Source organism: Odocoileus virginianus, chromosome 12, assembly GCF_023699985.2.
Source record: "Odocoileus virginianus isolate 20LAN1187 ecotype Illinois chromosome 12, Ovbor_1.2, whole genome shotgun sequence".
Lineage (NCBI taxonomy): Eukaryota > Metazoa > Chordata > Mammalia > Artiodactyla > Cervidae > Odocoileus > Odocoileus virginianus.
Genome location: NC_069685.1, coordinates 67,310,984 through 67,335,885, shown reverse-complemented (window position 1 = coordinate 67,335,885; position 24,902 = coordinate 67,310,984). Strand labels below are relative to the sequence as shown.

The 24,902-nt window shown below is 62.2% G+C and overlaps 2 protein-coding genes across 6 annotated transcripts in view; one reads left to right on the top strand and one right to left on the bottom strand.

The window, feature by feature from the left end:
- The window catches only part of PI4KA (phosphatidylinositol 4-kinase alpha), a 61,017-nt gene extending 45,779 nt beyond the window's left edge, over positions 1-15,238 (top strand). Inside the window, exons 33-55 of one of the 2 annotated variants that reach the window (XM_070475721.1) lie at positions 4,193-4,351; positions 4,557-4,708; positions 4,813-4,920; positions 4,998-5,125; positions 5,727-5,846; positions 5,935-6,014; positions 6,098-6,291; positions 6,938-7,028; positions 7,291-7,458; positions 7,621-7,674; positions 8,978-9,098; positions 9,252-9,381; positions 9,963-10,033; positions 10,948-11,020; positions 11,126-11,196; positions 11,907-12,016; positions 12,161-12,265; positions 12,351-12,476; positions 12,877-12,997; positions 13,100-13,259; positions 13,668-13,757; positions 14,092-14,175; positions 14,895-15,238. In XM_070475721.1, the coding sequence (XP_070331822.1) occupies positions 4,193-4,351; positions 4,557-4,708; positions 4,813-4,920; positions 4,998-5,125; positions 5,727-5,846; positions 5,935-6,014; positions 6,098-6,291; positions 6,938-7,028; positions 7,291-7,458; positions 7,621-7,674; positions 8,978-9,098; positions 9,252-9,381; positions 9,963-10,033; positions 10,948-11,020; positions 11,126-11,196; positions 11,907-12,016; positions 12,161-12,265; positions 12,351-12,476; positions 12,877-12,997; positions 13,100-13,259; positions 13,668-13,757; positions 14,092-14,175; positions 14,895-14,946 (2,568 nt within the window). In that variant the 3' untranslated portion in view covers positions 14,947-15,238. The remainder of the gene's footprint in view (positions 1-4,192; positions 4,352-4,556; positions 4,709-4,812; positions 4,921-4,997; positions 5,126-5,726; positions 5,847-5,934; positions 6,015-6,097; positions 6,292-6,937; positions 7,029-7,290; positions 7,459-7,620; positions 7,675-8,977; positions 9,099-9,251; positions 9,382-9,962; positions 10,034-10,947; positions 11,021-11,125; positions 11,197-11,906; positions 12,017-12,160; positions 12,266-12,350; positions 12,477-12,876; positions 12,998-13,099; positions 13,260-13,667; positions 13,758-14,091; positions 14,176-14,894) is intronic. The other variant, XM_070475722.1, reaches the window with a different exon arrangement.
- Positions 15,166-21,508, bottom strand: TMEM191C (transmembrane protein 191C). Of its 4 annotated transcripts, none has more exons than XM_070475727.1 (9): positions 21,065-21,508; positions 20,667-20,717; positions 20,451-20,528; positions 20,256-20,312; positions 20,073-20,132; positions 19,878-19,942; positions 19,715-19,787; positions 19,398-19,435; positions 15,166-16,967 (listed from the first exon to the last, which is right to left on the bottom strand). In XM_070475727.1, exons 1-9 carry the CDS (start codon positions 21,443-21,445, stop codon positions 16,820-16,822), a joined length of 951 nt encoding a protein of 316 aa, XP_070331828.1. In that variant the 5' UTR covers positions 21,446-21,508; the 3' UTR covers positions 15,166-16,819. The 4 variants fall into 4 exon arrangements, with proteins under 4 accessions (XP_070331828.1, XP_070331825.1, XP_070331826.1 ...); XM_070475726.1 differs by lacking the exon at positions 15,166-16,967 and adding an exon at positions 19,041-19,306; XM_070475724.1 differs by having other exon boundaries at positions 19,398-19,787.
- Between the last annotated feature and the right edge of the window lie 3,394 nt (positions 21,509-24,902).

Here is a 24,902-nt window from a genome sequence, read left to right as displayed (position 1 = left end):
GCTGAGGTGTTCCAGGTCGGGGGCACAGTCCTGGCTGAGGTGAGGGGTCACTGGCCCTGACCCCAGGAGGGAGGTCAGCCGGGGCTGGGCTCTCTCTGGCCTGCTGGCTGTGCCGTCTGCAGGGCCTGCGGCAGGTGCTGACTGCGTGCCAGGGTGGCGGCATGGGCCCTGCGGCCTGTGCCCACCTGTCCGTCTCGCGCGGCTCTTGTCCCCGTGGGGAGGGGGCTCTGCGGTCACGGCCGCGTCCCCTGCCGTCGGGGCTCGTGCGTCACTTGCCTCCATCTGTGGCCCTGCTGTGGGGACACACACCTCGTAACCGTGCTCTGTGTGTTGGCAGGGCCTTTTCCTAAGCCGGTGGGTCTGTCCAGACCGCGTCCGCCCCTCACACGCTCCTGTGAGCCCAGGTCCGCGGTCCTCTTGCGCACCTCCTGGGCTGTGGGTGGCGGGAACATGCACCTTCATCCCACATAGTGGCAGGTTTGCCCGGGTCTGCGGTCCCGAGTTGACAGCATGTTGTTTAGGAGCTTAGATTTTTTAATAACTAAAGTCTTAGGTGCCTGGGTGTGATGTCCTGTGTATTTTATGCTGGGACTTCGTGAACTTACTGAATTTAGAGATTTCAGACTTTTAATCACACTGGGAAAATTTCAGGCTGCTGTTTCATGCAGTATATTTTTTACCCCGTTTTGCCCGTCTCCTCACTCGGGCCCGGGGGATGCTCGCTTCAGGCCTCAGACGGTGGCCGTGCCCACGGACCTCGGCATTCTCACGGGCCACTGCACTCTCACACTCTGGCCCGCTTCAGCTGGGCGCCATCCAGTTTCCCCGGACGTTCTCCTGTCTTAACGCATTCTGTTGTTAAACCATTTTTAGTGTTAAGTTTTATTTCAGATATTATAGTTCTCAGACCTAGGGTTCCTATTTCTTTTTTATGCTTTGTACTTCTTTGCTGACAAATCTCTGTTCACCTCTTCTACCTTTTCCTGTGCGTCTTTGAACATACTTGTAATGATTACCTGACAGTTCTTCCCTGCTCGGTCAGTTCTAGCGTCAGCGTCGTCTGTGTTAAAGTTTGCGACTGTCGGCCTGGCACTGTTGGTGGGAGAGTAGTGGGGGCCACGGGGCGGAGTGGGGGGCGTCCGTCTTGTGTCCAGTGGCCCAAGTGAAGGCCACACCCCGAGGGTGGAGGCTCGGCAGAGGAGGGTGGGCTCTTCCAGTTCACACCCACACTCACTCTCTTATTTTTCTCCAAAATTAGGAGAAGACTTAAGGAAGGGTTTCTCTGCCAAGCACTCTGCTTTTCATTTGGGGTCTGTGAGACTCCAGCCTGCCTCCTGCCATCACCAGTCGCTAGGCTGGCTTGAGGTCCTGGCCTTGGCAGGACGATCCGCCACTTGTGTCAGACCTCATGCTGGCCCCGGGCTTGCCAGGGAAACACCATTTGTAGAGTGGCTCCTGGAGCGTGCTCTGCCCACCGCCCTCGACAGCCCACCGGCCCCACGCTGGTTCTTGTCCTCTGGCCCTTGCTGCCAGTTCAGGGCTGAAGGCTTGCTGTTGCCCTGGTGCCCGCCTCACCTCCGCAGGGACCTGCGGGCCAGGTCCAGCCACGCCTCCCCGGAGCGGGGCCCGTTCCCTTTATTTCTCTGTCTTCAGTTTCTGGACCTTTCTGTTACTGGGCAGCGTGTGCTGTTACATATGGGCATGAAGGAGAACAGACAGATCAGCTGCAGCCCTAAGTCAGAGGCGAGCCCTGCCGGCTTCCTGCCGTCTTTTTTGGGTTCGTGGGAAGATAAAGTGCAAGCAACCTTGTTGGCCTCATGCGGCACAGGGATCTGGGCCTTAGTGCCACTGAGGTGGGAGGGAATTCTGGCCCCTGGTTCAAGTGCACGGACCCAGCCTGGCCCTGCCGTCCCCTGTCTGTAAATGCCCAGGAAGAAACCTTGCTGCATGGTGAGCCTTAGTGGATGCTGTCAGGTCGACCTTTTACCTCTAAGGCATCTTCAGAATCGGACCACCTCCCTGCCCTGAAAGGAGTCACTTCAGTTCACTTGTTCCGTTATGTCCAGCTCTTTGTGAGCCCATGGACTGCAGCACACCAGGTCTCCCTGTCCATCACCAACTCCTGGGGTTTGTTCAAACTCATTTCCATTGAGTCGGTGATGCTATCCAACCATCTCACCCTCTGTCGTCCCCTTCTCCCGCCCTCAATCTTTCCCAGTATCAGGGTCTTTACCAATGAGTCAGCTCTTCACATCAGGTGGCCGGAGTATTGGAGCTTTAGCTTCAGCATCAGTCCCTCCAATGAATATTCAGGATTGATTTCCTTTAGGATGGACTGGTTGGATCTCCTTGCTGTCCAAGGGACTCTCAAGAGTCTTCTCCGACACCACAGTTCAAAAGCATCAATTCTTTGGCGCTCAGCTTTCTTTATAGTCCAACTCTCGCATCCATACATGACCACTGGAAAACCCATAAGCTTTGACTTGGCGGACCTTTGTCGGCAAAGTAATGTCTCTGCTTTTTAATATGCTGTCTAGGTTGGTCATAGATTTTCTTCCATGTAGTAAGCATCTTTTAATTTCATGGCTGCTGTCACCATCTGTAGTGATTTGGGAGCCCAAGAAAATAAAGTCTGTCACTGTTTCCATTGTTTCCCCATCTATTTGCCATGAAGTGATGGGACCAGATGCCATGATTTTAGTTTTTTGAATGTTGAATTTTAAGCCAGCTTTTTCACTCTCCTCTTTCACTTTCATCAGGAGGCTCTTTAGTTCCTCTTCACTTTCTGCCATCGGGATGATGTCATCTGCATATCTGAGGTTATTGATATTTCTCCCAGCAGTCTTGATTCCAGCTTGTGCTTCATCCAGCCTGGTATTTCATATGATGTACTCTGCATATAAGTTAAGTAAACAGGATGCCAGTATACATCCTTGACGTACTCCTTTCCCAATTTTGGAACCACTCCATTGTTCCATGTCCGGTTCTAACTGTTGCTTCTTGACCTGCATTCAGATTTCTCAGGAGGCAGGTAAGATGGTCTGGTATTCCCATCTCTTTAAGAATCTTCCAGTGTTGTGTGATCCACACAAAGGCTTTGGCATAGTCAATGAAACAGAAATAGATGTTTCTCTGGAATTCTCTTTCTTTCTTGATGATCCAGCAGATGTTGGCAATTTGATCTCTGGTTCCTCTGCCTTTTCTAAATCCAACTTGAACATCTGGAAGTTCTCAGTTCATGTGCTGTTGAAGCCTGGCTTGGAGAGTTTTGAGCCTTACTTTACTAGCGTGTGAGATGAGTGTAATTGTGCGGTAGTTTGAGCATTCTTTGGCATTGCCCTTCTTGGAATTGGAATGAAAACTGACCTTTTCCAGTCCTGTGGTCACTGCTGAGTCTTCCAAATTTGCTGGCATATTGAGTGCAGCACTTTCACAGCATCATCTTTCAGGATTTGAAATAGCTCAACTGGAATTCCATTACCTCTACTAGCTTTGTTTGTAGTGATGCTTCCTAAGTACCTCTTGACTTCACATTCCAGGATGCCTGGTTCTAGGTGAGTGATCATACCATCGTAATTATCTGGGTTGTGAAGATCTTTCTTGTACAGTTCTTCTGTGTATTCTTGCCACCTCTTCTTAAAATCTTCTGCTTCTGTTAGATCCATACCATTTCTGTCCTTTATCAAACCCATCTTTGTTTGAAATGTTCCTTTGGTATCTCTGATTTTCCTGAAGAGATCTCTAGTCTTTACCATTCTACTGTTTTCCTCTATCTCTTTGCATTTGGAAGGAGTTGCTGCACTCCAAGCCCCACACGTTGGTGGTGGGGACTCAGGCTCCACTCGGCCCCCACAGCTCTTCCAAGGCCTGGTTTTGGGCATGAAGGTGTTGTCGCAGGTCCGTTGGGTGGAAGTGGCACTGGGTTCTGGAGGCCCTGAGTTGGTGGTGCGGTCACAGGTGGGCGCTGCAAAGCGGGACACGCGCCCGGCTGTGGTCCTGGAGGGGCGTGTGGTGAAAGAAGGCCAGGGGTGGGGTCATCATGGGACCTTGGTGGTTTTATTTTTCTTCATACTTCCTCAGTTTTCTAAGTTTCCAGCGAGCATATGTTCCTTTTATAATTGAAAACCAACGAGAAAATGCAGCAGGCCCCTTTCTGTGCCTCACAGAGGCGCTAATGGCCACGTTCTTGCAGTTCATGCGGGAGATGGCGGGGGCCTGGCAGATGACGGTGGAGCAGAAGTTCGGCCTGTTTTCTGCGGAGATAAAGGAAGCAGACCCCCTGGCTGCGTCAGAAGCCAGTCAGCCCAAGCCGTGTGCCCCCGAGGTGACCCCTCACTACATCTGGATTGATGTAGGTGCCCCCCCAGGTTCCTCCCACCCTTCCCCGGGGTTGGGGGCTGCCCCAAGGCTCCTGGTTGAAGATGCCCCTCTGGGAGGGAGCGGTACTGGACCCCCTCTCCCCCAGACACCCACCCCCTGCCTTGCAGACCCCACCTGCCTTGTGGCAGGCCCCACAGGCAGTGTGTCCCCGCACCCCCACCCCCTGCCCCTTGCAGTTCCTGGTGCAGCGGTTCGAGATCGCCAAGTACTGCAGCTCCGACCAGGTGGAGATCTTCTGCAGCCTCCTGCAGCGCTCCCTGTCGCTTAGCATCGGGGGCGCTGCGGGCAGCATGAACCGGCACGTGGCGGCCATTGGGCCCCGCTTCAGGTGAGAGCTGGGGGCCCGGGGGGTGGGCGGGGGAGCTACTGCCTGCAGGTGGGCCCCGAGCTGGGGCAGCTGGAGGTGGAGTGGTGAGCCGGCCCCCCTCGTAGGCTGCTGACCCTTGGCCTGTCCCTGCTGCACGCGGACGTGCTGCCCAACGCCACCATCCGCAACGTGCTCCGTGAGAAGATCTACTCCACCGCCTTCGACTACTTCAGGTGCCCGCCGCCCCTGCCCCAGACCGGGTCCCCCCGCCGCGCGCCTGGCTCTCATCCCAGTCCCCCCCCATCTGCAGCTGCCCCCCAAGGTTCCCGACTCAGGGGGAGAAGCAGCTACGTGAGGACATCAGTGTGATGATCAAGTTCTGGACCGCCATGTTCTCGGACAAGAAGTACCTGACCGCCAGCCAGCTTGTTCCCCCAGGTACACTGGCCCGCTCTCCTCTCCCCCACCACGCTCCGGGCCAGGAGTGGGGGTAGGGCCCCCGGGCCAGGCAGACGCCCTCGGCGTAGCTTCCCAGCGCTGGCTGTTCACAGGTGTCCCGCACGCCTGTCAGTCCACCCTGGGCTGAGGCTGGTGGGCCAGAAGGGGCGAGGTACAGTCCATCATCACCCGGCCGGGCAGTCCTTTCGGGAGCGACTCTAACAAGTGTCGTGGGAGCGTCCCCGCGATCAGGCCCTTGCCTGCAGCAGCTAGGGCCCCAGGGTCTCTGCAGCAGACCCATGCAGGTGGCCTGTCTGCCAGGACAGGACAGCACCCACAGCAAGTGTCCCGGTGGCTCCTGGCTCCCCTGGAGCAGGGCTGGCAGCCCCACATCTGCCCTGGGCCCCCTGTGTGGGAGCACAACTGGGGGGCACGTGCCCCATGGCCACTGCGGGTGGCACCCAGGGAGCACTGCCTGCTGTGGGAAGCTTCTGCTGCAGCGGTCCGCCGGAGTTCCCGGGTGCCTGGCTCTCTGTGAAGCCATCTCCCCCGTCTCCTCCCCCGTGGCTGCCTCGTTCTAGAATGCTGTGTCTGCCCGCAGACAACCAGGACACCCGGAGCAACCTGGACATAGCGGTCGGCTCTCGCCAGCAGGCCACGCAGGGCTGGATCAACACGTACCCACTGTCCAGTGGCATGTCCACCATCTCCAAGAAGTCAGGTCGGTGGGGCTTTTCACCTGGGCCCCTCGGGTCCTCGGGGTGGTGGAGCATCTCTGAGGGACACCCTGTGTCCACCCCCCGCCCCAGGCATGTCCAAGAAAACCAACCGGGGCTCGCAGCTGCACAAGTACTACATGAAGCGCCGGACTCTCCTGCTGTCACTGCTGGTGAGGCCGCCTGCTAGGCCTGAGCGGGGGTGGGGGGCAGCTGGGGACACACGGGCACAGCCGTGTCCCTGTCTGTCCCCCAGGCCACCGAGATCGAGCGCCTCATCACCTGGTACAACCCGCTGTCAGCCCCGGAGCTGGAGCTGGACCAGGCAGGGGAGAGCAGTGTGGCCAACTGGAGGTCCAAGTACATCAGCCTGAGCGAGAAGCAGTGGAAGGACAACGTGAACCTCGCCTGGAGCATCTCACCCCACCTGGCCGTGCAGCTGCCAGCCAGGTGCGCTCCAGGCCGCGCCCACCGCCACTGCGGCGCCCAGGACGGGGGCGGGGGCGTCACCACCCAGGGCGTCACCACCGGGGCCGTCGGGGATGTTTTCTCTGCACCGTGCAGGGTGGGTTCTGTCCTTCGGAGCCCAGCACCCCGCATCCCAAGGTGGTAATGGGGCCCCCAGGCCCATCTTGGTTGACGAGGAAAGGGAGCAGCTGGTAACTCCCGGGGGCATCCGCGGGCTGCAGCCCCTGGGTTGCGAGCTCTCCCGGCGGCTCTGACCGGCAGGAGCAGAGTGGGCCGAGTCCTCGCAGACCCCTGCAGCCCCCTGAGCCCACGCTGCCTGCTCAGTGCTTCCTCCCACAGGTGCCAAGTCCACGTGGGCAGGACCACGGCCTGACCGCTTGCCCGCGCCCTCCCACCCACTGTGGTGCCCTCTGGCCCACAGGCTGCTTAGGGCCTGGCCAAGGGAGGTGCGGTCCTTGAAAGGGGAAGGGCAGAGCCTTCCTGGTCCAGGCCCTCTGTCCGGGTCACCGCTGGTCACAGTGAGCCCGCCAGAAGCCAGGGTGCTCAGACGCTGCTGGGCGCCGGGCTGTCCCTCAGTCCCGGGCTCCCCGGCCGTCCTGTGTGCCACCCACACCCCCTGCACCTGCAGGTTCAAAAACACGGAAGCCATCGGCAACGAGGTGACACGTCTAGTGCGCTTGGACCCGGGAGCCGTTAGTGACATCCCAGAAGCCATCAAGGTAGGGGGGCGGGGGGAGGGGGCAGGGCAGGAAGGCACAGACTCTGAGCCGCCTCCGGGGCCGCCTGGAGGAGCGTGGCCAGCACCCTGGGCTCAGCGGGGCGTCAGTGTCGCTTCCCCGTGCTTCCCAGCCTCTGAATGAGGCGTTTACTGTAGAAAACGGCGAATGTGCTTCGCCCTGGCTGAGGTTGTGCTGGTGGCAGAACGCGCCAGCTGTTGTTGGAATGCTGCTCAGCACACCCCATGACTCCCTGCTCCCCCAGTTCCTGGTCACCTGGCACACCATCGACGCCGACGCCCCCGAGCTCAGTCATGTGCTGTGCTGGGCGCCCGCGGACCCGCCCACGGGCCTGTCCTACTTCTCCAGCATGTACCCGCCGCACCCCCTCACGGCGCAGTACGGGGTCAAGGTCTTGCGGTCCTTTCCGCCGGTGAGCCCGTCTGCCGGGTGGGCCTCGGGGCTGCCCGGCCGCAGGGTGGGGGGCGCTCGGGGACACACCGTGGGGCAGCCTGGTGGACGACGAGGCTGGTGCGGGCAGGATGGGCTCCTGGGACCCCCACTCTGGAGTCACAGCTGTACCCCCCCTCAACAGGACGCCATCCTGTTCTACATCCCCCAGATTGTGCAGGCGCTCAGGTATGACAAGGTGAGTCTGTGCCCGCGCGTGCTGTCCAGCCCTGGGGGCCGGGCGGGCGGGGCACGGGACCAGGACCTGGGCTCCAACTCTCACCCCACCACGCCGTCATCCAGCGCCTGAGGCCCAGTCCCGCTGTGCAGGGCCAGCAGCTTCTGGAAGCATCACTGCCACTTCCTCAGGGTGGGTAGCCCAGCCCGGGACCCATCTTCTGGAAGGGGGTCTCGGCAGGCCCTGACTCCCACGCCCAACTGTCTGTCTTCTGGGAGGAGAAGCCAGGTGCACTAGTGAGCTGGGGCCAGCCTGGAGGAGTTCACGGGTTCAGAACCTGAACAAGCCTGGAAGCTGGATGTCCGGGGTCCAGGTGGGGGGGCTGGCTCCCCCAAGGCCACTCTCCTCACCAGGAGACGGGGTCACTGCCCTGTGTCCTCATGTGGTCATCGCATGTCTCTGCCCCTATCTCTTCTGAGCACACGGGTCAGCTTAGATGAGGCCCCACTGATCTCACGTAACTTCACCAGCTCTTGAAAGGCCCATCTCCAGCCATCTTCACACGCAGTGAGGGCCTTCAGCAAGCACAGGGCTTCAGCGTGTGGGTGGGGGTGGGGCAATTCAGCCATGAACATGGGCATGCCCCAAAGGGGCCTGGATAGCACCCATGGGGCGACCACAGCCGGGAGCCCTCGCTGCCCCTGCCGGGCCCCGTGCGCCCCCCGAGCCTGCAGCTGCAGGCAGCAGCGAGTGCCCTGGGCCGGGCCACGGGACCACCCTGTCCCGGCCGAGCCCCAGACCCTGCACCGGAGGTCGCATGTTCACGGGTCAGCCTCCGCTCTGTTTGCTGCGTTAGGGTTGGGTTTTTTGAAGTTTGACCTATTTGGGAAGCCCACCACCAAGTCAAGGACATCTATCCAGGGAATACCATATGGGGGGGGGGCGGGGGGGGGCAGTATATGGGGGCAGAGATGTCTGTGGGAAAGGAGAGGCAGCCCCCAGGAGCCTTCCAGAAAGGCGAGCACCTTCGTAACCTGGAGTGGGGACTCGCCCTGAGCTGGGCCTGACGCGGGAGGAGGAGAGGTCACAGGTGGGCAGGGGCCACGACACTCAACCGCCAGCATGTAGGGTTTTCTGGGACCCGCCTGCCCACACTTCACGCTGACAGCAGCAAAGGCAGCCTAGAGTCCAGTGGGGCGAGGGTGAGGCTGCATGTGCCTGCATGAGTGCGGGCCCGGTGGTCGGCCAGCAGGCTGACAGGCCGGCCCGGGGCCGCTCGGGTGCACGGGGCCTCGCTGGGCTGACCGCAGCCTCGTCGCTGCAGATGGGCTACGTGCGGGAGTACATCCTGTGGGCCGCCTCCCAGTCCCAGCTGCTGGCGCACCAGTTTATCTGGAACATGAAGACCAACATCTATGTGGACGAAGAGGGCCACCAGAAGGACCGTGAGTTCTGGCCCCTGCCCTTCCCCCTGCTCAGGTCTTCCCCTCCACCCCCGCCTGGGCCCCCAGCCCTGCAGCTCCCTGGGCGGCTGCCCTACGCGTCCTCAGGGCGGGGTCCATAGAGAGGGCCCGGGCTCACCCGCAGCATCTCCACAGCCGACATCGGCGAGCTCCTGGAGCAGCTGGTGGAGGAGATCACGGGCTCCCTCTCCGGCCCTGCCAAGGACTTCTACCAGCGGGAGTTCGACTTCTTCAACAAGATCACCAACGTGTCTGCCATCATCAAGTAAGCGCACCTCCTCCAGGCCCCATGCGGGCGAGCTGCCCCGGAGGCGGTGTGCACATGGCCCCCACCGAGCAGCAGCCGGCTAGGAGTCTGCCTGCCCATCCGGGGCTCCCACGGGCCCCCAGGTGCACAGAAAGCATGTGTTAGTTTCACTTCGGGTCTGAGGCCACTGCTCTGGAGGCTCTGAGGGGCCCAGCAGTGTTAGGGAGCCAGACCCCATGGCCACCCTGAGGTCATCCATGGTCCATGTTCACGCGGAGCAGACACCGACCTCAGATGCCCTGGCCCCGCATTTGTGCAGGACGGGCCCTGTGATCATGGACGCTGGCCGAGCCTGGGGGAGGAGCCTGGCCCCCTCTGTCCCCAGCGCTCCGGCTCCTGCCCAGTCACCCTGTCCTTGCCTAGCTGTCAGGGTGGGCTCCCTGGGCCGCCCTCTGCACTGAGGGCGCAATTCCACATCAGCCCCTCATCTTGGGGCACAGAGGTCTGGGGGCTGCCAGAGGCCACCCAGGGCAGGGGCCCTCAGAGAGGAGGGCCTGCCCTAGAAGCGTGAAGGCCAGCGTCTGTGTCCTGGTCCCCAGGCCCTACCCCAAAGGTGACGAGAGGAAGAAGGCCTGCCTGTCGGCTCTGTCTGAAGTGAAGGTGCAGCCTGGTGAGCGGGGCGGGGGAGCCTGGTGGGAAGGGGATGTGCGGGCCCTGGGTGCCTGGCACCCCTCTCTAGAACCTGCCCCGGCCAGCGGTCACTCGTGGTCCTCCTGGCTCCAGCTGTTTTCTGAAGGCCAAGGCCTGTCCCCGGCAGCTGTGGTTCTAGAAGGTTCCCGAGCTCCAGTGTGGCAGAGGCAGTGGGTGTAGGGAAGGGGCGTCCCCAGTGTGGCGGGGCCCGTGGGATGAGGGCTGTGCCCCTCCCTGGTGCTCCAGGTTGGGCAGGACAGAGCCCGGACATCACCGCACAGCTCTCGGTTCTTCACTGTCACACACGCTCGCTCTTCACACTCTGGCCCTGCCCACATGCCTAGGCCTGCTCTGCACTGGGCACCAGCCCCAGGGGGGCCTCTCCCGACCATGCTGAGCCCCGCTCAGCCTCTGAGAGGACTCCTGCTGCTGGGCCACATCCCTGAGGCCCTGGGGAGCCAGCCAGCTGCAGACCAGAGCAGAGCTGGGCCTTGTGAGTGAGGCTGGGCTGGTGAGGGAGGAGGCAGGGAGCCATGTGCTCCCGGGGCCAGCGCCTCCATCGGGACCCCACCTGGGGGGCTCTGGAACTGCAGCCCCGGACCCTGATCCACGCAGACAGGCTGAGCTGGGGGTCAGGCAGGCGGGGCCGGGGCTCCATGTGTCCTGTGGTGGGGCACCCAGGAAGCTGAGGGTTCAGGAGTCCCCTCGGAGACGTGTCTGTGAGGGTGGTGGGGGCCGTGTGGGCATCAGGACAGACCCAGGGAAATAGCCAGGGAGGGCGGACCTCCAGACCCCAATGCCAGCCCATCTGCCTGGGGATGGGCCTGCGTGCTGGACGGCAGCGTGTCTTCCTGCGTCACGCCCAGGCCGGTGACATCCCTCCATCCCTTGCAGGCTGCTACCTGCCCAGCAACCCCGAGGCCATCGTGCTGGACATCGACTACAAGTCTGGGACACCCATGCAGAGGTGCACCCCCGGCTGCCCCTCGCAGGACCCCTCCCTGTGACTCATGCCTCCTCCTAGTCACTCACACCCCCTCCTGGTCACTCATGCCTATCTCTTGTCTTCTAGCGCCGCCAAGGCCCCATATCTGGCGAAGTTCAAGGTGAAACGTTGCGGGGTTAGTGAGCTTGAGAAGGAAGGTCAGTGCCATGTCCCATGTAGTCTGGGGTCCCCGTGAACAGTGACGGCTCAGTTGGTCCCTCGTCTGGGGAGCGGGCACATGTGCAGCGACGAGGTCCCTGGGAGGGCGGGTCTGCTTGGCCACCGTGTGAGTGCCCACGGGCAGGCCGGCTTCCGCGGCAGGAGCTGGCTCTCCCAGTGCTGAGCTCGGGGTGTCAGCAGGCCCCGCTCCCTCCAGGCAGGATCCTGCGCCTCCTCCCAGCACAGGGCCTGGTTGGTCCTTGGCTGTGGACGTGTCAGCGCGGCCTCTGCCTCAGCCAGAGTCCCCCCTCCTTGTCTCTGGGAAGGCACGACCACTGGTCAGGGCCACACTGACTCCACCAGTTATGCGAGGACCCTGTCACCACGTGCGGTTACACGCCACAGTTCTGGGGGTGTGGGTTTGGGGGGACACCAGCCAGGTGGCCCTGGCTCCTGCTGGGCACCCCCTCGGGCCCAGCCCCAACAGTGCCCCCCTGGTCCTCGCTCCAGTGAGACAGACTCTGTCTTCAGCTGTTCTCAGGAAACAAGCTGGCCTGACCCGGGTGTCTGCCAGGCCCTTATCAGCCCCCCTTGGGCTTTGCAGGCATGATCCCTAAGGTTCTCGGGGTTCCTTCAGGCACGTGAGCAAGGTGTCCCCAGACCCTCACAGAGCCTCTGCCCCCACCGACAGACAGCCTCTCCCCTGCAGGCCTGCGGTGCCGCTCAGATTCCGAGGAGGAGGGCAGCGTGCAGGAGGCCGACGGCCAGAAGATCTCCTGGCAGGCGGCCATCTTCAAAGTGGGGGACGACTGCCGGCAGGTAGTGCCCCCCCTGGCGAGGGGGTGGCGCGGGCCCACCGGGGTGCTCTCCACAGATCCCGGCGTGCTCCCCAGCCTTGCACAGAGACAGGGACCCTTGCTTTCCTGTGGCTGCTCACCACCACCCTGTGTCTCTGCCTCCCAGGACATGCTGGCCCTGCAGATCATCGACCTCTTCAAAAACATCTTCCAGCTAGTCGGCCTGGACCTCTTCGTCTTCCCGTACCGGGTGGTGGCTACCGCCCCCGGGGTAAGTGTCCAGAGCAGAAGCCCGGCCGCCCCGCGGCCTGCCCCTGGGCCCACTGTGTGCCTGCAGCCTGGCCCTTCCCCCCTAGTGCGGCGTCATCGAGTGCATCCCCGACTGCACGTCCCGGGACCAGCTGGGCCGCCAGACCGACTTCGGCATGTACGACTACTTCACGCGCCAGTACGGGGACGAGTCCACGCGGGCCTTCCAGCAGGTGGGCGCCCGGCCCGGCCTCCCCGCAGGGGGGACCACTCCACACCCCCCACCCCCCCCCTCCCAGCACGGGGACGAGTCCACGCGGGCCTTCCAGCAGGTGGGCGCCCGGCCTCCCCGCAGAGGGGGACCACTCCACACCCCCACCCCACCCCTCCCAGCACGGGGACGAGTCCACGCAGGCCTTCCAGCAGGTGGGCGCCCGGCCTCCCCGCAGAGGGGGGGACCACTCCACACCCCCCACCCCCCCCCCTCCCAGCACGGGGACGAGTCCACGCGGGCCTTCCAGCAGGTGGGCGCCCGCGCCCTGGGCCCGCAGAGGCCCCGGGCAGGCCTCGAGAAGGCTGGCTCCTGCAGTTGGGGGGACTGCCGAGCAGGCCCTGAGCCCATCTCCCCCGCAGGCGCGCTACAACTTCATCCGCAGCATGGCCGCCTACAGCCTCCTGCTGTTCCTGCTGCAGATCAAGGACCGGCACAACGGCAACATCATGCTGGACAAGAAGGGCCACCTCATCCACATCGGTGGGCGGGGCGGGGCTCTCCCTCACGTCATCCACACTGGGGGCGGGGCTCTCCTCCTCCACCCCAGCCTGCAGCTGACTGTGGCTTTTCGGGGTTGTGCAGATTTTGGCTTCATGTTCGAAAGCTCCCCGGGCGGCAACCTCGGCTGGGAGCCGGACATCAAGCTGACAGATGAGATGGTGATGATCATGGGTGGCAAGATGGAGGCCACGCCCTTCAAGTGGTTCATGGAGATGTGTGTGCGTGGCTACCTGGCCGTGCGGTGAGCCTCGCGGTCCAGATGAGGGAGGGTGGGGCCCCGGTGGGCCCACACATCCAGGCTCTCCTCCCCTCAGGCCATCTCAGGTCTTGGCGGCGGTTGGGGGGCAGGTTCGGGGTTTGGAGGGGCGTGTGCAGGAGGCCCCTGAGGCCTGGCTCCTGTCACATCTGCCGTCTCTGCCAGAGCACCTCACTCTGGGCATTGGTGCCCCCACATCGCACCTCCCAGGCTGGGCCTTGCCTCTGGTCCCTCCAAGTGGCAAGTCCTTTCTTCCCAAGCCAGGGCCCATGGTTTCCAACGCCATGTGGCTAAGCTGCAGAGCAGTGTGGTGGCACCCAGAGTGTGCGGCCACGCGGGCAGAGGCCATGCCCAGGCTGGACTCTGCTCACCTCCCTCCTTGCCTCTCCCCAGGCCCTACATGGACGCTGTCGTCTCTCTGGTCACCCTCATGCTGGACACAGGCCTGCCCTGCTTCCGTGGCCAGACAATCAAGCTCCTCAAGTAGGTCCTGGGCAGACAGCGGGGTGGCGGTCCCAAGACAGGGCCTGTCACCTAGGCCAGGTGCTCCCCTGGGACGCCCAGACTGGATGGGCTCCCAAGTGAGGTGCCCCGGCTTCTGTGGCCATGGAGGGGATGTGCCTGTCACCCCTTGTTTCTTAGGGCACATCCAGGCCAAGCCCCCTTCCCATCCTACCCCAGCTGCCAGTCCCACAGATGGGAGCTGCTGGCAAGGGGCCCAAACCCTTGAGGCCAGCTGGGAACCACAGCCCCACAGGAGACCAGGCCACATCCACGCGTGGAGGGCGGTAGCCCTGACATGGCCCTTCCCCCACAGGCACAGGTTCAGCCCCAACATGACGGAGCGAGAGGCTGCGAACTTCATCCTGAAGGTCATTCAGAGCTGCTTCCTCAGCAACAGGCAAGGCCCCAGTCCTGAGCTCCCCTCGCATGTCCCCCACCTGGTGTTCAGGGGGCCCTGGGTGGGGCCACGCCTGGGCCAGGTGACCGGATGCACTGCCCTGAGACGCCCAGCCTGGCGGGGTGGGTGAGGGGCTTCAGGTGCCATGGGGGCTGTGACTGGAGGGGCTTGGCCTCAGTGACATTCTAGGGGACAGGTTCCCCGGGGCTGTGGCAGTCGGAGGTGGCCTGGAGGTTTCCAGGTTGAACAACGGGGTGACCCACGGGAAGCCAGGCTGCAGGAGGTGCAGAGCCCCCAGGCCCACACCCTGGGGACAGAAGACTGGCCCCGCTGGGCCCGCCAAGGTCCAGGGGGAGTGTGGCCTGGGGTGCCACATGCTTTCGGTGACCAGGGTGCAGAGGGAGGGAGGGGCTCGGCCCGGTGGGAGGGTCTGGTGGGCAGCATGGGGCTGTGATGGCTCTGTGTGTGCTGGGCAGACCCCCGACCTGGACTCAGCTCCTAGGACAGGAGGCAGCCAGCTGAGCAAAGACATCCGCCCGAGCCCACGTTAGGCGCCCACGAGCAAGGCGGCGGGGCAGAACCGGGGAGCTGCCAGGAAGGGAGCACGGGCCCCATCGGGCGCGGCGCTGGTGGGGCAGAGGTCCACGGTTGGGCCCTGAGCCTCTGGGGCAGCTCAGAGGGCTCAGCCCCTCACAGCGCCCCTTGCCCTCTGCCTGCAGGAGCCGGACCTATGACATGATCCAGTACTATCAGAACGACATCCCCTACTGAGAGCGGGGCGGCCGCAATCAGTCTCCACGGGCGCGCCGGCTGCTGCTTGAACCAACACACAAATGGGCCAGAGGTGCCCCTGCCAAGCCGGAGACTCCCTGTCCCGGGCGCCGCCCGCGTGGCCAGAAGGACATCAGAGCCGGTCTCGGCACGGGCACGGGCTCTTCTTGCACTGGACGCGTTCCCTACCCGTCTTCTCTCAGAGGCACAGGAAGTATGTTCTTAGGCATAAAAATCAGAAAAGCTATATTTAACCAACATGAACAAAATAAAAGCACACTGCTGCGCTGGACCCTGATTTACTCTTGAATCCTAAGTGCACATTTAGCTGGGGGGTGGGGGGGCAGCAAGGGGCTCAGGGCTGCCCGCAGCACCCTGACTGTGAGCCTCACAGAGACGAGCCAGCACGGCGCCGTGGAGCGGCAGCACCTGTGTTCTCCCGGCCGGCTCAGGGCCGCCGGCGGCCCCTTCCTGGCCTCGCCTCCGCGGGCGTCGCTCCGCCTCCGTCCTGTATCTGTCTCCAGCATCTTCAGGTCGCTCTGCCCGTGGCCACACCGTCCTCCCGCACTGACCCCCACCCCCACAGCGTCCATCCCACCCAGACGACCCTACTAAAGAAATGACAGAACATCTAGAAATGAGTCACCTGAAAGGTTGGTACATAGTATAAGACAGAGGCGAAGAGAAAACCTGTTGATGAAAGAACAGGCACCTAGAAGGGGCATAAAGAAACGGTAAGTGGGGGTGGGACCCTCCAGTCCCCAAGCAGGACCCCAGAGCTGGCCCAGAACGCGCTCAGCTGCAGGAAGCGCAGCACCAAGACGCAGAGACGCGGCCGCTGGGAAGGTGAGCGCTTCGGCAGACGCAGAGCTCGTCCAGGAAGGGAGGCCCTCATGGGGGAGCAGCCACACTGCTGAGAGACGGTCCCCCTGTGCCAGTCATTCTGTGCCTCCCACTAGGAGGCAGGAGTTCTAACTGTTGATGAAACGTGAGGCCCGATTACTTCCTCACAAGAGGTGCTCTCTAAATACAGTCAGAGACCTGATGCGAAAGGAGGGGGCAAAGATTCCCCATCAGCAGGCGTGTGTGTGCTTCTGAAGCAAAGCTTGACAGAATTCAGGGGAGAAATAGACTCACAGACCCGGAGATTCGCAACACCCTTCTCTGCACAAGTGACGCGACTGGCAGAAGGCCAGCGGGCAGAGGACAGCGGCCCGCACACGCCCGGCAGCACGCAGCGCGCTCCATCGACGGCGACAGCGCCCGTCCGCCCCTGCTCAGCACCTCAGGCCGGTTCCGTGCAATTGTGAGGAGTCAACAAGAGAGCTGGAGGGCCCTGCACTGTCAGCTGGAGCAGCGGAGCTGGAGCACCAGACCAGACGCGTGAGAGCTGGGGACAGGGCCTGCGGGGGAGGCTCTCAGGCTGTGTCTGGGGAGGTGGCTAGAGCTGAGTCCATTCAAATGAGCAAACCAGACTGTAGGGTGTAACTTCCAGAAACCAGCCAACAGGAGACGGTGCGGTGGGCAGGGGGAGACAGGAAATACAGGATGAACACTCTCTAAAACAGAAATTCACTCACAGTAGAACTGATGGTCACATCACGTGGAAAGGAAGCCTGTCACATTGACTTTAAAATGAAAGTCAACTGAATGCCATGAACAAGATGGTGGCAATATGGCAAACTGTATCTTTTAAAAGTTAGAAATAAACGCTGGGTTTATTTAACAATGCTGGGTAGAAAGTCTAAACCCAAGAGCTGACAAGCAAATAGGTCTCTTTAGAGACTGAAAACTAAATTTAAAGTGTTAAGGGCAATCAAGTTCCTCTTCCAATAACACAGTTAACAAAAGACCAACCCGAGAGCCCGAGGCCTCAGGGAGGGGCTCCACGCTCAGAACAGGGTGTGCCCAGAGCAGCACTTGCCTGACACAACCGTCGTCCGTAAAGATGCCACACTGACAGCCGGCCTCCCGGACCAGACTTGTCCCCACCGCTGCTCAGCGCTGGGCCCTGGGGGCCCCTGCCAGTCTAGTCAGAGAAGGAAACAGTGAGAATCGAGAGAAGAAGCAACTCAGAAGTGGCCTGTGTACACATAAACCCAAAATAACCTGGGTCTGTGCTGTGGTCGAGGTTCAGGATACAGGTTAATACACAAAGGTCAACTGTGTACTCACAGCAACAGAACAAATGAGAAAGTTCCATTTATGGTCGCGTCCCGAGACACAGCGGAGAAAAGAGAAAGCAAATACAGGAATAGTTTGCAGGAAGAGAAATGCCCCTGGCCCTTAAATTTAAAGAATACGCCCCTCCCGTGATGATAAGGTAAATGCAAATTAAAACCACCCTGAAGTGCCCTTGCTCACCCATCAGACGCACTGCATGAGGCGTTGAGGGGGCCCTACCCGGAAAGGGGCCGTATCCCGCGTGGAGGGGCCATAACAGCCCCCCAGCGCCCAGCGCCAGTGACCCGGGTATCTTAAAACAGCATGCGTGTGGTCAGCCCTGGCTCACAACCCCACTCTGAGGAACTGATCTCACAGACTCTCTGGCAAAATACAAAAAGACGTTCGCAGAAGGCCGCCCGCGCCGAGGACACATGGGGACCCACCCCCGTCACCACGGTGACTGCAGGGCAAGTGACACGCCCACCTGAGGGGCCTCGAGGAGGCCAGAGAGGTCGTGTGCCCCTCTGCGCTCACGGGGCGGGGGTGGGGGGGGATGGCACGCAGTCCACTTACTATGCGGGAAGAAAAGTCCATTTTAAAAACCAAGTGTCTCTTCCACAGAAGTGGGGGAGACAGGGTGGAGGGCAGGGGGGTAAAAGCTTGAGTTCCATTGTTTTACGGATGAGACATCTTGTGTTAAGGGTGTGACTTTGTGATTATAGAAAGTAGAGAATGCAATGCCTGAAAACTGAAAGCAGAAAAATCACCCCCATTAGGATGGCTGTTATTATAAAAGAAGCAAAACCCCCAGCAAACTAAAGTAGAGGACGTGGGGAAGCCGGCCCCCGCGTGCACTGCTGACGGGACACTGTCCGGCAGTTCCTCAAACAATTACACAGAAGCACCCTTTGACCCAGCAAGTCCACTCCTAGGTAAACACCCAAAAGAAGTGAGAGCACAGGCTGAAGCCGGCCCCAGCAGCGAAATCGCAGAGTTGCAACCACTGGGCACCATTGAGGAAGTCCCTCGTTGCAGAATTCCTCACTGTGACCAGAGAGCGGGACGGTCCAGACGGTCATCTGGGATGACTGGACACAAGACAGCCACAGACGAGACGTTCAAGTAGAACAGCATGACTTCAGACGAGGGAGGGATTTTCAGGACACAACATGCACTTCTTAAATTGTGCACAGAAGCACAAAAATTTAACCCCAAAACACTAAAGTCCATGTGCAGTTAAGTCAACAAAAAAGGATTGTTTTAAAGACCAGAGCAAAAACACAAGTATGTGTGCACAGGACATACAAAAGTGTCACTACCAAAAAAAAGAGATAAAATAGCGCAACTGTTCGCATCAGACGAAGTGAAACTCGAGTTCCCCCTCCATTAAGCAGGATATCTCACAGAAATAAAGAGAAGACGCTAGCCAACGCTAGCCAAGACTGCAGTGATGAATGCGCATGGCCCCCGCTGCCCGGACGCTGGAGAGGCCGCGGACCAGGGGGAGGACGCCCGCGCCCCCAACAAGGGACCCACCGGAGACGAGGGTCGCCGCGGCACTGAGTAACCAGCGGGCGTACGCGGGACACGGAGCTCCGCGGGGACCCGCCGGCCAGCGCCGCCGGCTGGCTTCGCCGGCGGCGAGAGCGGGTTAAGTCATGATTCCAACCCCTCCGGAGTGGGCAGACGGGCTGGGGGAACGGAGGGGTCGGGTGGAACCGAGGGCCGGGTGGACCGGAGAGCCCGGCAGCCTCTCGGGACCAAGGTCCACCCGGGGGCGGGTGGGGGGCGGGCGCCTGCTGGGCTGGAGGACACAAGATACCCCTGCCCCGCGTCCCCGGTTTCTCTCCGCCACCCCCAAGCCCCCTCCCCTCCCCTTTCCCTCCTCCATTACCCTCCCCGTCTCCCCCCGCCCCACACACCCCCAGTCCGGCGCTCAGAAACCACTCGGGAGACTCGGGTGCGGGCGGCCGCGGCCGGCGTGATGCGCTAGGCGGGCAGCAGTCCGCGCGCGCGCAGCTGCAGCAGTGGGGCCAGCGTGTAGCGCAGGCGGCGCAGGGCGGCGTCCGAGCCCCGGCGCGCGAGGCCGCGGCGCAGGACCGAGGGGTTCACCAGCGCCAGGTAGAGCAGCGGCAGCGCCACGACGCCCAGCGGCAGCAGCAGCAGCGTCTGCAGCGCGCCCAGCGCCCACAGCCTGCGGACCGACCACGCACCGGCAGATGGGCGCTGGCGGCGCGGGGCGCGCCCAGGCACCAGCCCCGAGGCCGCTCCCGCCGCTCGCTCACCTGAAGCCCGCTGCACCCAAGCCGAACAGCTGCTTGTCCTGCGGAGACAAGAGAACACCTTCCTGCCGGACGCCTCGGACGGGGCGGGACCCTGGGGCGAGAGGCTCGTGGGGGCGCGGCACCACAGGGGAAGCTCCCAAGCGGGCGCGGTTCTTGAGTGGGCGGCCCCGTGATGCTCGTGGTCCCCAGTGGGGTTGGTACGGTGAGGCGGGTCCCTGGTGGGGTCGGGGGGTCTCTGATGGGGTGCCCCCCACCGTGTGTGGGAGGTGGCCCCGCGGGGCAGGTCTCGGCTCCAGCCCGCCCCCTCCAAGGCTCACACAGTCCGCCTTGGCCACCTCCTCCATGAGCGAGCCCGCGCAGTCCTGCCCCCGGCGGGGCTGTGAGTCGCACCTGCCGGGAAAGGCACGAGGATGGGCCCTTCGCCTGGCCAGCAGTCGCGCCCCCCTCAACTCCTGATACCCGACAATCTGACCCCCTTACGGCTCCGGGCCGCCGCGCGAGCTGTCGAGCGCAGCCGCCGCCTCCATCACCTTCCCCTGCAACTCCTGGAGCGGGTGGTAAGAGTGAGGCCTCACACGCGGGAAGACCTGGGTAGGGTGTGGGCAGGCCGCCGCGGCTCCAGGGAAGGGCGACGCGGAGGCCGCGGCGGGGTCGGAGGCGGAGGGGGGGCGGCACCTGCAAGACTCCGCTCTGCTCCTGGAAGCTGGCCCAGGCCTCCTCCATCCGCCGTGCGCTCTGACACGAGGGGAGCCCTGGTTAGACGCGGTAGGGGGGACTCGGTCCTCCCCACCGTCCTGCACCTGCCCAGCCTCACGCACACCCCAAGCCGGCCTTCCCGAGACCCCGATTCCGCCGCACCTGCCGCAGGGTCTCCGCCTGCATGGTGTGCTTGGCCTCCACCAGCTCCAGTTGTTTCTTCGGGAGAATCCAGGGAGAGTCAGGAGCCCGGCACTCCGCAAACGCGCCGCGCCTGACCCCGCCCCGCCGCCCCGCCCACCCTCGCCTAAGGCCCCGCCCACGCCAGCGCCCGGCTCCCGAGCCCCGCCCGAGCACCTGCAGGGCCGCCAGTTGGGTCCCTAGCTGCTGCTCCGCCCGCTGCTGGCTCAGTTGCTCTCCTCCGTAGTAGAAGAGCTAGGGGTGGGGCTTGTGAGGGCGGGGCGGTCGGGGCTGCTAGGGGCGGGGACTATCCTGGGAGGAGGGGCGCGGGCGGGGACTGGGGCGAGGCAGCCCCGGGGGAAGCGGGAGACAGCGACCGTCTCCGGATGGTACCTGGCTTGACAGCTCCTCCCACTGCTCTTGCAGCTGTCGGTTCTGCTGCTCCTGGACGGGGTCGAGGGGAAGATCCAGGCCTCTCCGAGGTCCCCCCATCAGCGCGGGCCCCGCCCCATCTCAGACACCCCCCCGCCTCCACTGCCCCCGCCCACCGGGGGGGTCCCGCCGCAGCCTACCTCTCGCAGGCCCCGCCCCGCCATAGGCCCCGCCCCACCAGGGCTCCGCCCCATCCTGAATCCCTCCCCTCCACTGCCCCGCCCACCCAGAGGTCTCGCCTCAGCCTAGGTCCCGCCCTCTCCCGGCCCCGCCCCGCCAAGGCCCCTCCCTCTCCACTGCCCCATCCATCTAGAGGTCCCGCCCCTCGTGGGCCCCGCCCCGCCAGGGCCCCGCCCCACCAGGTCCCGCTGGCGCTGCTCCGCCGCCTCCAGCAGCCCGCGCGCCCGGTCCGCGCGCTCCCGCGCCGCCTCGCGCGCCTCCCCACGCAGGGCCCGCTCCGCCTGGCTTCGCCGACGCTGCAGGCTGCGGAGGGGAAACTGAGGCTCCGCGGCCAAGGCCGCGTCCGCACACCGCCCGCCCCCTCGCGGTGCCCGCACGCCGGGCGGGGGGAGGAGCCGCCCGCACCCGCGCTCGCGCTCGCTCAGGTCCCGCAGGCGAGCGGTGAGGCTCTCGCTCTCGGCCTCCAGCCCGCGCAGTAGCTCCTCCAGCTCCTGCTTCCGCAGCCTCCCGTCGCGGTTGTCCTTCTGCAGCTGCAGCAGCAGCTCCTGCGCCTCGGCCATGGTCTGGCTCTGCCCGCGGCCGCCGCCGGGCCCGCGTCACAATGGGCCGCGCGCGGAGCGCTTTGGAACCGCACGCACCGCCGGGTGCTCGCGCCTGAAGCGGAGGGCGAGGCCGGCTCGCTCCCGCCCGCGGCCGGGGGCACTGCGGCCCGGGTAGCCTCCGGTGGGAAAGATCGGGTTCCGTAAACAAGTTTCCTGTCTCTGGACCCAGTGATCCCCTCCTGGGAAGGCCAGAGAAAGACAAATGCCATATGCTGTCACTTACAGGTGGAATCTAGGAAGTGACACAATGAACCTCTCTATGAAACAGATTCACGGAACAGACCTGTAGTTGCCAAGGGGGACGGGTGGGGGAGGGAGGGATTGGGGGGTTGGGGTTAGCGGAGGAAAGCTGTTACAGGATGGATAAACGCGGAGGTCCTACCGTATAGCACAGGGGCCTATATTCAGTATCCTCATAAATCATCATGGAAAAGAATATGAGAAAGATTGTATATACGTGTATAACAGGGTCACTTTGCCGTACTACAGAGATAAACACAACACGGTAAACCAACTATGCTTCAGTAACATTTCTCTTAAAAGTTCCTCCTCCTGCTCCTTCTTGCCTGCAGAAGCCCATCCGTGGGCCCCTTTCCCAGGGTCTTGTTCTTCAGGGTTCCAGGCTGTCCTTCCCCTGCCCCAGACGGAAAGCCGGACTGGTCTAGACCCACGGTGGCTTTTAGCTTCCTTGTAGGATTCTACCAGTGAGATTCAGGGGTGGATGTCAGCTGGATGTGGGTTCCTGGCAGGAGGTCTGCCCCACTGTTAAGGCAGAGAGGCCCCGCGGTGGGTGTTGAGATGGGGAGGAACTGGGCACCACTGATGCGCCCCGCCCAGGGTCCTGCCCCCACTGCTCCGCCTGGTCCGCTGGGTTGGAGCCCCATCAGTAAGTGCAGGTGGAGGTGTTGGTGTGAGCACCCCCCCACCAGCTCTGCGCCTCAGGTTCTGCACACGTCAGGTGGGGCTGACTCCCCCCACCCCGCCCCAGGTTGGGTAGCTGAAGGGCGCCTAACCCCTCCCTGCCCCTGGTCTTTAGGAGGAGAGCCTCTGTGGGGAAAGACTGGGGTGGGGAAAGACTGGGGCGGACAAAGCCTCCGGGGAAACGCAAGCCACTGCCTGGGCGGTGGGGCCCAGGGGCGGCAGGAGTCACGGTAACAGACCCCCCAGCCAGCGCTCCTGCCCTTTGCTCCCACCAGACCCATGACAGGAGCACCTGCCGGCCTTCCCACCCAGCCCGCTGGCCTGGCTCTGCCCCTCCCCCAAGGACTCAGGCTCAAGGTCCTCCTCTGGGGCCTCCCTGCCCACCCAGGGGCCCCTACGGAGGGGCACAGCCCAGGAAGGGGGCGGTGCCCGGCTCACCACCCTGTCTTCAGGACTGAACCCAGCAGCTGCACACTCCGCACCGTCAGCTGAGGGCTCTGTGGGATGCCAGGACCTCAGTGAGTGTCTGACTGGAGAAAGAATTAGTGAATAAGCATAAAACCCACGCCTGCGGGGTTTGTTTTTGTTTCCACATGTGAAACAGTTTTTGCCTGATAAGAGAGAAAAGGGGAATTCCCTGTGGTTAGGCCTCCACGCTATCATTGCCAGGGCCCGGGTTTGACTTCTGGTCGGGAACTAAGATCCTGCAAACCTAAGTGAAGTGAAGTGAAAGTCACTCAGTCGTGTCCGACTCTGCAACCCCATGGGCTATACAGTCCATGGAATTCTCCAGGCTAGAATACTGGAGTGGTAGCCTTTCCCTTCTTCAGAGGATCTTCCCAACACAGAGATCGAATCCAGGTCTCCCATACTGCAGGCAGATCCTTTAGCAGCTGAGCCACAAGGGAAGCCCCCGTGTAAACCTAGCGGCACAGCAAAAAAAAAGAGAGAGAAGATTTATACAAACCCTGATGTATCAAACAATGAATGACAGAGTCCCCCCGACGTGGGCCCACCGGCCAGGACCTGGCGCGTCTCCCACTCCAGCCACGGGGAAGCCACCTCAGTCCCGTAAATAGACCACGTGCTCTGAGGCCTCTGCTCTTGGCACAGGCTGTTCCCCACATGTGGGCGGCCCTGCCCGAGCATGTGGTCCGACCAGCTCCTCACAGCCCTTCACCCACCCGTTTACCGGGGAGTTGTTGACTTACTGTGACTGTGATGACGTCTGTGTCCCCATCAGGAAGGAGCCCTCAGCACGTGCAGACAGACACTGGCCTGATCTCTGCCCAAGTCCGGGGAGTCCCCCCCAGGGCCCGGAAAAGCTGCCTGTAGCATCGCAAAGATGGAAGATTCTGGGGGCCCCGTCGCCAAACGAGTCTTAGTGTCTCGGGCTCCCAGTGGCCACAACCCAGCCCGCACAACACGCTTCTGCCAGGGCCTGTGGCCAAGACAGCAGCAGAGTGGATAGTGGTGAGAGAACTTCTGGAAGGACGGGGGGATGCAGGAGGAGCCTCGCCAGTCCCTTGGGGGTGGGGAGCACACCGTGGGGGGTGATGTGACCCTATCCGTGCCTGCTGAGGGCAGCAGGGCCCCTGCAGACTCACGTGGTCTGTGTGCCCTGTGGGGCTGAAGCATGCCCCCCAGCACCTCAGAATGTGACTGTGTCTAGAGATGGGTCTCTAGAATGGGCCGTAACCCGGTCTGACCAGGGTCCTCCTTCAAAACTCCCCAGGAAAACGATGTCCAACCGAACGGTAGTCATAAACTCCATGTCATCTAAACATTTTTAACATTTTAAGTCTCAAAACCTACTTCCCACGTGTGGTCAGGAAGGTCCTGGAGGAAATACACGTCACCCAAGGGAAGAACACCCGGGAGCCAGAAGACAGGACCTCGGATGCAGGACAGGAGGGCGGGGCCTCAGACCAACCTGTGCAGAACAGCAGGCTGCAGAATCATGTCCGATTCTGTGGAAAACTGGCCCGGGAGGCATTTCAGGGCGAAAAGGTGGAGAATTGAAAAAATACGATCATTATTAAGCCTCCAGAAAAATAGAAACGGCCGATATACTCGCTGGCCGAGGAATAAACAAATGTGCGACGTGATGGCCATCACGCACGCGCACTGCGCCGCGGTTAGTGGATGACCGAGAGTACGGCCACGGTCACTCTGGCTGCCTCCGCTCTGCGACTCAGAGGCGAGTCGCCACGGAGATCGCGTGGCCCACCACTTACTATCTGGCACCTTTCCGGAGAGAGTTTGCCAAGCCCCAGATCACACTGACTGCCTGGTAACTTACTCGGGGGTGTGAGGGGAGGAGAAGAGGGTAGACATGACCCGCAGTGATCACCTACCCTGCAGCCAGCATGTGGCGGTGGGCTTGGAAGGACCAGAAACCATGTTTAGTTTTAAGCCTTTTTAAGAGCCATTTGATTATTCAAACTATCTTTGAGTACCGCTTTTGATAAACCAAAAAAATTAAACCGCTTTT